Here is a 13,070-nt window from a genome sequence, read left to right on the forward strand (position 1 = left end):
CCCAGGCAGGGGTGGGGAGGCAGGGGAACCAGAGGTGTTGGGAGACAATAAAAGTGTTGCAGCCCCTTTCCCTGGCTCTCTGTATGACATAGGAGGGCAGAACTGGACTAGAGCCCTGTGTAGTGAGGGACACAGGGGACCAAGAACTACAGTGCTTCTAACTTGTCCCATGGAAGTGCCAGCCACCGAAAACCACTACTCTTGGCAGAAGCCACACAGTTTGGCACATTTATAAAAGATGTAAAACAAGGTGGGGTGGAGGGAGACAGAAGCATGAGGTGTCCAGGGTGGCATGACAGACACCAGACATGCATCGTGCATTTAAGCCCCCTTACCCCCTCCCCAACCCAGCCCAGAGCAGCACCCCCCACCCTCATCCCCTGCCCCTGCCCTCAGGCTGGTGGCTTTGCAGAGGACAGGGAACCAGGGTGAGGGGTGCTACAGTGGGCAAGGACAAGAAGCCTTGGGTGACTCTGGTTTGAGAGGCAGAGCAATGGGGGAAGAAGGCAGACCTCCTCCACTTAGACATGCAGGAGAATGGCCCAGGGGACCCCAGCAGTGGGAGAGGAGGTGGGGCCAACCTTGCAGAAGCCCTGCCAATCAGAAGTCTAAGGCAAGGGTCCCAGTGTTCCCTCTAACCTCAACCCTCCATGCACACGCACACACAGGTGACACACTCACAACCCTGAGCACAACCCAAAGGGTCTCACACCCCATGTCCCTTAGGAGCCCCTTGGGAGCTTGGGAGAAGGCTTTCCCTCAGGCGAGGCCTAGCCTGAGACAGGTCCTTCCTTATAGCAGCCAGGCCAGTCCTCTCCAGGGTGGGGAGAGGGACAGCCATAGGCTACAGGGCCAGGTGGGCTGGGTGATTGCCCAGCAGACCTCCGCAAGCCAACGGAGCTGGTGACCACAGAGTCAAAGTGGGCAGGAGCAGCTATACTGCTATACTCGCACAGGGGGCCCTGCGCAGGCTGTCAGTGGTCCTCGGGACCCATATTCATAGTCTGTATCTGTGGGTGAGGCCATGAAGGAGCTCAGTGAGCTCCCCGTCTGCCGGTCCCGGAAGCTCTGGATATAGCTCTGTGGGAGAGTAAACACAGATGTGAGTATAGCCACAGACCCCTGCCCTGAGAGCCACCTCAGGCAGACATCCTCTCTCTGCGCCCCCACAAGCCTGAGACTCACCCCAGACTGCGGTAGTCCAGGACCTCATTCACACTCATAGTCTTTAGCCCTGAGACCCTACCCCATAGCATACCTTATTAAAATTCTTACTCAGACACCTTTCCCCATCCCAGGACTCAGTCCATCAGGCTCCTGGTGCAGGGGTTACGATGGGTGGACAAATGCTAGGCCTTCTAGACAGTGACTAGCCCCTGGGGAAAGCCCAGTCCTGCTTGGACAGAGTTTACAACACTCCCTTGTCCCCCATTCGGATTGGAGGGGCTCAGAGTGCTCACCGGGGAGAGGACGTCTCCATTGAAGCGTTTGATGGGCACTGGCCTGCGCCGATAAGCAGGGTCAGGGGGCCCAGGCCTTGGAGGAGCCCGGGGGCCTCTGGAGGGAGCCCGGGGGGGTCTCTTCTTGCGCCGCTTCTCCTTGCGCTCTTCCTGCTGCCTTATCCGCATCAGCTGCACACGGCGTCGCTGCCGGCTGATGACCACTGTGAAGAGATGGGCAGAGAAGGGTCTCAGAGGCCCACATGCATCAGCTCCACACTTTCTACCTGGGGGCTGTGGACTTCCAGATTCCCCTTACCTATAACTTCCCCCCTTTCCTTCCCTGGTCTCCCACCTCCCAGATGGGACTTCCATTGTTCTTTACCTCTGAAGATCTTTATGGAAGATTCCTAGACTTCTAAGTACCCCCTCCCCAGCTGTTACCCCTTCTCCCAACCCTGAGCCCTGGGTGACTCAGGAGACCAGCCATCATCTCTCTACTGGATAACCAACCATAGCTGCCCCCACACTGGTTTTCCTTCTACACTTGCCTTCCCCAGTGCTTGCCACACTCAGCAGCCAGAATGAGCATTCCAAATGCTAAATTAGCTCATAGCCTCCCTGCTTTAAACCTCCAACAGTATCTTATTGCCCTCCTAATAAAACCCAGAGTCCTCATCATGGCCCAGAGGGCCCACACAATTGGCATCCCTCAGCAACCACAGTCCAGCCCCACTTCCTCAGTGAACCAAGCCCATTCCTTCTCAGGCCCCCATCCTTGCTGTTCCCTTTTTTCTAGCTCTTTGCATCGCTGGTCCCTTGTCCTTCAGGACTCAAGTGTCACCTCTTCCAAGTAGCCTTCCTTAAGTAACCTCTCTATAATAGCCTCTGAAGGTCGCTGTCAGATTACCCTGCGTATCTCTTTCATATCACTGCACAACTGGAATGAATTATTGTGTTTGTTGGGTGTCTGCATCTGTCCTCCCGACCCAAATCTAACTTCCTAAGGGCAGGGACCTGCTGTATCTCCGGTTCTGGAATGGGCTTAGCACAGAGCTGCTGCACCACACATTGTTGTGGAATGAGTACCACTGAGGTCGTACCTCCCCAGACCATGATCCAGTCACCTAACCCTGTTGAGGCCTTCCGCTGCTGGTGTGTACAGCTTCTTCCCCACTCCCCAATTGCTCACCCTGCCCCATTTCTTATGACCACCCTGGTCTGTGCCCTCTCACCTTCTGTGTGGGAGTCCCCCTCGGCCGTCACCCGCCACTGCACCAGAACGCCCATCAGGCTGAGCAGGGGCCAAAGCGCCAGCAGGGCCCAGCTCCGCCAGCAGAGGGGAGGCACAGGGGCAGCGCGCAGCCGCTCCACGGCGTAGCGCCCCAGCAGCAACAGCTCAGCAAAGTAGTCAGCAGCAGTGGCGATGAGTGCAGCACCGGTCACAGCGGTGGCCAGAGTGGTCAGCGGGCGGGGCCAGCGCAGCGTGAGCAGGGCGCAGAGCAGGCCGCCCCCCAGCAGCAGCCCCAGTGGGCTCCACACGGAGCCCGGCTGGTAGTAGGGGGCAGAGCCCAGCAGGGCAGCAGCGGCGAGCAGCAGACCGAGCAGCAGCCCCACCAGGAACAGGCCCACGCTGCGCACCAGCATGGCCACCAGCCCGCACAGCAGCCCGATGCCCAGTGCGATGCCCGCACTCGCCCCTGCACTCAGCTGTGTCTCCAGCACCCGCTCTCGGTAGCACAGCAGGAAGATGACCACAGAGCCAAACAGCAACCCAGTGAGGAAGAGCACTGCCTTGAAGCAGCGGTAACCTAGAGGGGAACAGGGGCCAGTGAGGGGCCAACAGGAGGTAACCCAGCTGGAGGCAAGGGGACTGAGGGGTCAGGAACATGGAATCACAGGGGAACCAGAGGCAGGACACTAAAATAAGAGAGCTGGGGGTCAGTGGGTTCCTGACGGCACCGGTGATGGGGCCAGTGGGGTCAAGGGAGGTCAGAGAGATAGGTCACTAGGAGTTACTTGGAAAACACAGAGGCAGTCATTGAGATAAATGTTGGATCTTTGAGGGTTAGGGGAGTCAGAGATAAGTCATTGGAATCAAGAGTGAATAAGTGATAGGGTCATTGGGGTCTTTGGAATCATAGGGTCGAGAAATAGGTTACTGGGGTCACAAGGGGATCAGCAAGAGAGTCATTTACTGGGGTCTGTGAGGAGGGATTGTTCAGAGAGATGAGGTATTTGGAAGTCAGAAAGAATTTGAGAGATGAGGGTCACACGGGTTCAGAAAGATGAGGTCTTGGAGGAGTCATGAGGCTTCAGAGACATGGCATCATTGAAAGGTTACAAAGAGAAAAGAGAAGCAGGGTTATTAGGGACTGGTTCCAGGAGATAAGGCCTTTGCAGGTGGAGGGGGGAGTGACAGATGTGGAATAATTGAGAGTATTAAAGGAATTCAGAGAGAGAGTAACATTGAGGCCAGAGAAATGGGATTATTGAGATCATGATGGGGGGAGGAGCAATCAGGCAATCAGATCCTAGGGATCAGAGAGTTAGGAGAAACGGAGTCAGGGATAGAAGGTGATGAGATAACTGAGGGGTCAAAAGGGGTTACAAAGGGTCATATAGGGTGAAATAGTGGTTGTGGAGTTCCAGGAAAATGGAGGCTATAGGGCCATTGGGCCCATTAGGGGTACCCAGAAGAGTGAGGGACTTGTAGATCCTGAACAATTGAGAAGATGGGGTTAAAGGGGTCAGGGAGAGCCAAAAAGAAAGGTCAAAGAGAAGATTCAGTTCTAGGAATGAAGGGAATCTTCAGAATCCAGGGGGTACTGGAGTCAGAAAGAGGAGTACGGCATATACAAGGGCTCAGAGTCCAAGAGCTCAGGAGTGGGGGCATCCAAGAGGGGTAAGGTGGCAGGAAAGCACAGGAGAGGGAATGTCGGGGTGTATTGATTAGCTGCAGAGGGATTGGGTATGGATAGGGGAGGGAGCAAGGTGACACAGACTCCTTGGAGGCCCAGAATGTGTCCTGAATCCTTAGAGGGGCACTTCCTCCTCCCCACTCTGCAGTTGTTCGGCCAAGAGTTTGGGGGTGGAAAGAAAAGGACCATCTGGCTCCCATTCTTGCCAACTACCCAGCTATTCTAGGGGGAGGTGTAGAGGCATCAGAGCACAAGTCTCGCCCCACCTCTGCCAAGCCTGGAACCCAGACCTCCAAGCTTCCTTTGCACTTCTTCCAATCACTTATAATACTCCTCCTGGAGGCTTTCCTTGGACCCCCAGCCAACAAACATTGCTCCCCTCTCTGTAACTCTTGCTGTGGAGTCACTGGGCTTTTACTCCACTAGTCTACCTGGCACCTTTGTGCACATTAGAAAAAGGTGTGCCACCCTGGTCGGTGTGGCTTGGTTGAGCATCATCTCACACACTGAAAAGCCACTGGTTTGATTCCCAGGTAGGGCACATGCCCAGGTTGTGGGTTCCATCCCTGCTCAGGGTGCATGGAGGAGGCAACCAACTGATGTGTCTATTATTTATTGAGTCCCTACTAATTCTCACATCAATGTTTCTCTCTCCCCTCTCCCCTCCTCTCTCTCTAAAATCAATAAAAATACATTTTTAACAAAAAAAAGAGAGAAAGAAAAAAGTGCACTTCTCTCTTGGCAAAGCAGCCTTGTGCCAAGGCCTAGAGTTTGGTAAGTGGAGCATGGGCTGGATTTCAGGCCCCACTTATCTGTTCAACTGAACTCCCTTGTATAGCAGCCATCCTGTACAACTGTTTCCAGCAGCCCTGATTACTAGAGCCTGCCTCATAGGTGATCTCCATGTGTATGACTAACATCTAGCCTACTCTACAGTTGACTCTTGAACAGCACAAGTTTGAATGTCACGGGTCCACTTACACATGAATATTTTCAGTAAATATACAGTCAGCCCTCCATAGCTCCAGGTTTTACATGCACAGATTCAACAGACTGCAGACTGAAAACAGAATTTTGGATCCATGGTTGGGAATCTGTGGATGCTGAGAGCCAACTTAAGTTATATTTGGATTTTTGACTGCACCCAAACCCTTGTGTTATTCAAGGGTCAACTATAATATGTATCACAGGTGTAAATATTCCAGAAGTCTCTCCCCCATTAGGTCCTGTGTTAAGGGACCATGATTAATCACCCTGCTAAATGTTTTCAGTGTCTAGCTAGCACAGTGACCCAAAGACATCTTCACCACAATAGCTACTACTTATTGAGTCCCTGCTAATTCTCACAACAACCTTACATGAGGTAAATATAATTGTTCCCAGTGTTCAGATGAGAAAACTGAGGCTCAGGAAGGTTAATGTGCCCAAAGCATCACAATTAGTAAGGCACAAAGCCAGGTTCAAATTGAAGCATGCCTAATTCAAAAGATCTGTGTTTTCTAGAGTCTAGATGATATAGGAACATGGTATGAAAGAAAGTAAGAAAAGGTAGTTATTCACGCTAGTAGTGATGATGGTGGTGGAGGTGTTGGTGGTGAAGTTCTGGAGGAGACTGGGGTGCCTCGGGAAAATAACTTAGGGAGACAATGGGGAGCCTAGGTGAGGGATGAGTTGGGGGGTCTCACCAAAGAAGCAGTAGACGACTCCAAACAGACAGCACATGATGCAGACGAGGGCGGGCAGTGCCTGGTATCTGCGCTCCAGGGGCTGTTCACAGGGTGCACCCCAGAAGGCATCATCTGGCTCGGGGGGCAGCAGCTGGAACCGCAGTGTTGCCACAGTGCCTGGCATAGTGCTAGGAACGAAAGGGAGTCACCCTCCCAGGTCAGCCTGACAGAGAGGAAGTTGGAGTCAAGGAGGAGCCCTGGGTCTCCACCAGGATAGGGCGAGAATGGGAGAACTAGACAAGGGCACACTGGACAAAGGAGTGGCGCCCACATCAGGCAGCTCCGGAGGCATCCCTACGTGGGGGACAAAAGACAAAGGGCACAAAAGTGTCTGGCCCGAGGGGGCCAGAGTGAAGAAGTCGGAGGGGGAGCTGGGTTGGGGGAGACGCGGGCAGTGTGCTGCCGGTGAGGAGGACGCAGGAGACTCGTCTGTGGGCGGCTAAACCTGGGCTTGTCCAAAATCTACCTGGGCTGGAGGCGACCTGAGCTTTTGAGTGAAAGAGGCTGTGCGGAGGCCGAAGGGTCCGGGGTGGCGGGGCGCCAGAGGCCCCGGCTGCCTGCGGCCCGGGGAAAGCCCGTCGTGCGGGGCAGGGGGCCGCTGGGCCGGAGGGACCGGTCCCTGCGCGTCGTCGTCGCCGCCGCTCCGCCTCCAGCACCGGCTGGCGCTCCCGTCCCGCGGCGTCCGGGGCCTCGGGCGGGGCCTGGGGAAGGGGACGGAGCGCGAGCGGGGGCGCGGGCTGCCCCGGAGCCGCGGCCCCATGCCCTGAGCCCGCCCGCGGCCTTTGGTGCTGATGGACAGCTCCGGCCTCGGCTCCTGACGTCACTCGGGCGCACCCGCCAGGCGGGGCGGGCTGCTTCTGACGTCACCCGGGGCGCACCAACCGCGCCGGGGGGAGGTGGGGGCTCCGCCCCGGCGTCTCCCGCTCGCTCGCCGAGGAGGGGGCACTTCCGGGGGTCCTTCGCCTTTAACCTCCCCTCCTCCTCCCTCTCCGGTAGCCGGAGCCCGAGACCCCACCCCGGGGGCGGGGCCCTCGCAGTGACACGTCGGCCCGCGGGGGCCGCGGCGGAGGCTTCCGCACCGCAAGCGGCGACCCTGCGCGGCGCGGGACGGCGGCCCGAGGCGGAGAGGAGCGCGGCGCCGGGGATTCGGCTCGGGCCGCGGGCTCTGCTCCGCGGGGCGGGAGCCCGCCCGCCGCTCGGCCCAGGCCCTCCGGGTCCGCCCCCTCCCCGGTCCCGCCCCCTCGGAGCCTCCCCGGCCGCTCCGGGGCTGCTCCCCGGCTGGGGGCCCGCGGTCCGGGCGCCATGCGGGCATCGCTGCTGCTGTCGGTGCTGCGGCCCGCAGGGCCCGTGGCGGTGGGCATCTCCCTGGGCTTCACCCTGAGCCTGCTCAGCGTCACCTGGGTGGAGGAGCCGTGCGGCCCGGGGCCGCCCCAGCCCGGGGAGTCCGAGCTGCCGCCGCGGGGCAACACCAACGCGGCGCGCCGACCCAACTCGGTGCAGCCCGGAGCGGAGCGCGAGCGGCCGGGCGCCGGCGAGAGCTGGGAGCCGCGCGTCCTGCCCTACCGCCCCGCGCAGCCCGGCCAGGCCGCCAAGAAGGCCGTCAGGTAGGCATCGGCCCCGCAGCCCGGCACCGGCCGGGACGGGCCTGCGGGACGCCGCCGGGCCGGTCGGGCTCCGGAAGGAAGAGACTGTCCGGCCAGGAAGTCTTTGGCCCGAACGACTTCCGATGGCCCTGCCCTGCCCGGGGCCGGAGCCCATCTGAGGCCTCTGGGCTGGACTCACCTGCCCCTGTGCCAGGCCGGCTGGGCCCCGCGGTCTCCCAGAGGTCCCCCGAGCTCCCTGGCTAGGCTGTTGGGTTTAGAGAAATGATTGGTATAAAAAACTGGTTTATGGAGAGAGGGAAAGAAAAAGGAGAGAACTGGGATTTACCTGCGTCTCCCTGGGTGGGACACCTCGCGGTGAGACTGGTGAGAGCAGTGATGTAGCCGCCCCACCAATGCCTCTGCCCATGGGTTGAAGTAGTAACACCGAGTTCAAGTTCCAGTCCTGCAGCTTGCCTTCTGTGTTGTGGAAGGGAAGTTCCTGGAGCTCCTGGGCTCCAGTTGCCCCTCCCCCAAACACCCTCAATGCACCCCTGTGCCGGTGCTCCATTACATCATTCATGTGATGCACTGTGGCACAATGGCATATTTCTACAGAAGTAAGTGCTGTGTACGTGGTGTATAGAGTGCCTGTGAGCCAAGCATTTGCCTAGGTGCTTTAAGTAGATACAGTCAGCCCCATTTTTCAGATGTGGCTACTGAGGCTCAGAAAGGTTAAGTAACTTGCTCAAGGACACAACTACGTAGTGAAACGGGATCACACCCACAATGTGTCTCTCATGTCTGCATGGATATTACCACCTCCCAAAAGCACTATGTAGGTAAGACTAACATTTCACTTAAATCCACATGACCCCTGGGAGATATTTGTTTTTCTTATACCTATTTATAGGTGAAGAAAGGAGCCCAGAGAGGACATGACCTGCGGGAGCCTATGTATGCTGCCTCCTGTCTTTTTTTGTTTTTTTTAAACTTTTTTTAAACCTTTTTAAAAATTTGGTCTTCGAGAGAGGAAGAGAGGGAGGGGGAGAGAGAGACAGACAGACAAAGAAAGAAACATCATTTGATTGCCTCCTGCTGGTGCCCCGACTGGGGATCAAACACCCCACCTGGGTATCGAACCCCCCACCTGGGTATGTGCTCTGAGGGGGAATCAGTCCTACCTCCTTTTGGTGTAGGGGACTACACTCCAACCAACTGAGCCACACTGGCCAGGGCCCGATTGTCTTTTTGATAATCTTGTACCATCTCTCCCCAGGACCCGCTACATCAGCACCGAGCTGGGCATCAGGCAGAGGCTGCTGGTGGCAGTGCTGACCTCACAGGCCACGTTACCCACTCTGGGCGTGGCCATGAACCGCACGCTGGGGCACCGGCTAGAGCGCGTGGTGTTCCTGACAGGCTCTCGGGGCCGTAGGGCACCACCAGGCATGGCTGTGGTAACTTTGGGCGAGGAGAGGCCCATCGGCCACCTACACCTGGCACTGCGCCACCTGCTGGAGCAGCACGGGGACGACTTTGACTGGTTCTTCCTAGTACCTGACACCACCTACACCGAGGCTCACGGACTGGTGCGCCTAGCTGGCCGCCTCAGCCTGGCAGCTGCTGCCCACCTCTATCTGGGCCGGCCCCAGGACTTCATCGGTGGAGAGCCCGCCCCGGGCCGCTATTGCCACGGTGGCTTTGGGGTACTTTTGTCACGCACACTGCTGCAGCAGCTGCGCCCCCATCTGGAAGGCTGCCGCAATGACATCGTCAGTGCGCGTCCAGATGAGTGGCTGGGACGTTGCATCCTTGATGCCACTGGGGTGGGCTGCACTGGCGAACACGAGGTGAGAAGATAATCCACCCCACTGGTGCCTCCTATCTGAGCTTGTGCACCTCCCCTGAGAGGCAAAGGAGTGGTTGGAGATATAGGCCTGGGTTTCCATTGCCAGTTCTGGCCTTTTCTATCCCTGTGACCTTGGGTAAATTACTGAATCTCCTGAGTGTCAATATCCTTACCCATACCATTGGAAATAATTATTGCTCAGGGTTGTTATAAAGATTAGAAAAAAATAAGAGAGCTTTGCAGATAGTAGGTGTTCAGTATTGGCTATAATTATTTTATTTGAAACCCTGGACAGCTGAGATAGGATGCATGCCCATTTTATAGATGAGCAAGCAGACGCTTGCCCCAGGCCATACAAGTTGACAACTGGTCAAGGTACTTAAACCCACAGAATTCTGATTGGGAGTCTACAACAGGTCATAGGTTGGGGAAATGAGACACACACTATGAGGTGAGGGGGGCAGGCTGTTCCATCATTCTTCCCTTTATGGACCCCTACCCTTTCTCTCCCCAGGGAGTACATTATAGCTACCTGGAGCTGAGCCCTGGGGAGTCCGTGCAGGAGGGGGACCCTCGTTTCCGCAGCGCCCTGACTGCCTACCCTGTGCGTGACCCTGTGCACATGTACCAGCTGCATAAGGCTTTTGCCCGAGCTGAGCTGGAACGCACATACCAGGAGATCCAGGAATTGCAGGTATGGTCGGGGCTGGGGATGAAGTGGCAGGTCATGTAGGGTCTTAGAGATCCCAGGGAAATAAAATATGAGCACTAGAATCAGAACACATCTGCCTCCTGTCCCTGTTTGTTTCTATCCATTCTGAGAAGCTGCTCCAGAAAAAAACCCCTTTTAACTCAGGCTGCCTCCATCTGGGGAAAGGACAGGTAGGGGCCCTGACAGGGCGGAGGTTGGCAGGGTACAGGACCCATCCTGAGTACCACCTGCCATCTGCCCAATCCTTCAGCTGGCCCCTGGGGTCTCTGCCTTGCTCACAGTCTGTTTCTCCAACCCAGTGGGAGATCCAGAACACCAGCCGTCTGGCAGCTGATGGGGAACGGGCAGCCGCTTGGCCCGTGGGCATTCCAGCACCATCCCGCCCAGCCTCTCGCTTTGAGGTGTTGCGCTGGGACTATTTCACTGAGCAGCATGCTTTCTCCTGTGCTGATGGTTCGCCCCGCTGCCCTCTCCGGGGGGCTGACAGGGCCGATGTGGCCGATGTCCTGGGGGCAGCCTTGGAAGAGCTCAACCGCCGCTACCACCCAGCCCTGCAGCTCCAGAAGCAACAGCTGATTAATGGCTACCGACGCTTTGATCCTGCTCGGGGTATGGAGTACACGCTGGACTTGCAGCTGGAGGCGCTGACCCCCCAGGGTGGCCGCCGACCCCTCACTCACAGGGTACAGCTGCTACGGCCACTGAGCCGTGTGGAGATCTTGCCTGTGCCCTACGTCACTGAGGCCTCACGTCTCACTGTGTTACTGCCTCTGGCTGCAGCTGAGCGCGACCTGGCCCCTGGCTTCCTGGAGGCCTTCGCCACAGCAGCTCTGGAGCCTGGTGATGCTGCGGCAGCTTTGACCCTGCTGCTACTGTATGAGCCACGACAGGCCCAGCGGGCAGCCCATGCAGATGTCTTCGCACCTGTCAAGGCCCATGTGGCAGAGCTAGAGCAGCGTTTCCCCGGTGCCCGGGTACCCTGGCTCAGTGTGCAGACAGCTGCCCCATCACCACTGCGCCTGATGGATCTACTCTCCAAGAAGCACCCACTGGACACGCTGTTCCTGCTGGCCGGGCCGGACACGGTGCTCACGCCCGACTTCCTGAACCGCTGCCGCATGCACGCCATCTCCGGCTGGCAGGCCTTCTTTCCCATGCACTTCCAGGCCTTCCACCCAGCCGTGGCCCCACCACAGGGCCCCGGACCTCCCGAGCTGGGCCGAGACACAGGTCGCTTTGATCGCCAGGTGGCCACTGAGGCCTGTTTCTATAACTCTGACTATGTGGCAGCCCGAGGGCGGCTAGCAGCGGCCTCGGAGCTGGAGGAGGAGCTCCTGGAGAGCATGGATGTGTATGAGCTGTTCCTGCGCTTCTCCAGCCTGCATGTGCTGCGGGCAGTGGAGCCGGCGCTGCTGCAGCGCTACCGGGCCCAGACATGCAGTGCGCGGCTCAGTGAGGACCTGTACCATCGCTGTCGCCAGAGCGTGCTGGAGGGCCTGGGCTCCCGCACCCAGCTCGCCATGCTGCTGTTTGAGCAGGAGCAAGGCAACAGCACCTGACCTCACCCGGTACCCCAAAACCCTGGCCTGGCGGTGCTTCTCCCCCAACCACCTGGAGTCACCTGTCGGCCTCCCTGGACAGGACTGTCCACAGCCTCAGACTCCAGGACAGCCCACTGGCCCTTTCTCTCTAGCTTGTGGGCCCTCGGGCTTAGGACAAGCCCTGTGGGAGGTGCCCTCAGAGCCACCCCTTCCTGTCCCAAACCCCTGCCCCTGACACTGCTGATTCAAGCTGTGGCCACAATATTTATGTAGTGCAGTCTGCCTGACGCCAGGCCTTCCTCCAAGTCCTGGGGGCTGGGCTGTAGATGACTTGTGGGAATGGGGGAGCTGAGAGAGGAGCGTGGGGCATCTCCTAGCTTCTCCCTTCTGGACCCCGATGAAGCTCTCTGCCTTTAATAAACTGGCTGAGTGTGGACCGCTGATCCTGAGTTTTTGAAAGGTAGGCAGGGGACAAAGGGAGTTGGCAGTGAGGATGGAGGCTCCCTGTCTGTCTGGGCCTGGATTTCCTTTTCCTGGGGACCAAGTCATACATATGCTCAGCCTCACCTCAGCTCTCAGCTTGGTCACACATACACACAGAGAATTCCTTATGTCTCTTTATTCCTCATTTCATCAGCACTTTATAAAACCAGACAAGATGGAGGCCTGAGAAGACTTTCTTCCCCACCCCCAAGCTCAGCCAGGGTCTGAAAGGTCTGCCTGCTCCCTGTGGAGGGGACTCTGGAGGTGGGGATGGGGCAGGGGGAATTGGGAGCTGGGCCAGGCCTGCTGGGCCACCCGCTCCCCCTGCCAAACAAGGAGCTGGGTCTGGACAGGGACAGGAAGTAGGAGAAGCCCAGCAGTCCCGACTCCTGGGGGCCCGCCCTCTCCTGCTGACACTCTAGGGCTGGGACCCTGGCTGTCACTGAATCGCCCTCCCCCATAGCCCCACCCACCTTCTATATCTGTCCCCCACCCCCACCCTGTCCTCCCTAAATATATACAAATGTACAGAGGGTTCCACCCCTTCTGGGGTTGGCCACTTCCTCCACCTCCCCCTCTCCCCTCTCCCCTCCACGGGGGCCCCAGTTCTGCTCTCCAGTTCTCCCCAGGCACCAACCTCAGGATAGGGGTATGGATAAGAAGGCCCTTGTGCAAAGCAGCTGGCACCAGGGTTGGTGAGAACAGGAACTGAGTGTCCTCCGGGTGAACACTGCCCTCTACCCCTCCACCTTGGGCTGCCCCCAGGCCTTCTGTCCCAGGAGCAGGAGACTATTTGGGGATCCAGGGGGGAGTCC

General features: G+C 57.8%; 2 protein-coding genes across 2 annotated transcripts; one reads left to right on the plus strand and one right to left on the minus strand.

The window, feature by feature from the left end:
- Positions 1-375: 375 nt before the first annotated feature.
- Positions 376-7,391, minus strand: TMEM198 (transmembrane protein 198). The gene is made up of 6 exons (XM_087819970.1): positions 7,167-7,391; positions 6,554-7,074; positions 6,046-6,215; positions 2,675-3,250; positions 1,461-1,663; positions 376-1,080 (listed from the first exon to the last, which is right to left on the minus strand). The coding sequence occupies exons 1-6, from the start codon at positions 7,389-7,391 to the stop codon at positions 943-945; spliced, it is 1,833 nt and encodes a 610-aa protein (XP_087676096.1). The 3' UTR covers positions 376-942.
- Positions 7,372-12,208, plus strand: CHPF (chondroitin polymerizing factor). Its single transcript, XM_087819577.1, has 4 exons — positions 7,372-7,691; positions 8,947-9,520; positions 10,034-10,213; positions 10,531-12,208. The coding sequence occupies exons 1-4, from the start codon at positions 7,390-7,392 to the stop codon at positions 11,788-11,790; spliced, it is 2,316 nt and encodes a 771-aa protein (XP_087675703.1). The 5' UTR covers positions 7,372-7,389; the 3' UTR covers positions 11,791-12,208.
- The last annotated feature ends 862 nt before the right edge of the window (positions 12,209-13,070 follow it).

The sequence above is a fragment of the Miniopterus natalensis genome, chromosome 8, assembly GCF_054644295.1.
Source record: "Miniopterus natalensis isolate mMinNat1 chromosome 8, mMinNat1.hap1, whole genome shotgun sequence".
Classification (NCBI taxonomy): domain Eukaryota; kingdom Metazoa; phylum Chordata; class Mammalia; order Chiroptera; family Miniopteridae; genus Miniopterus; species Miniopterus natalensis.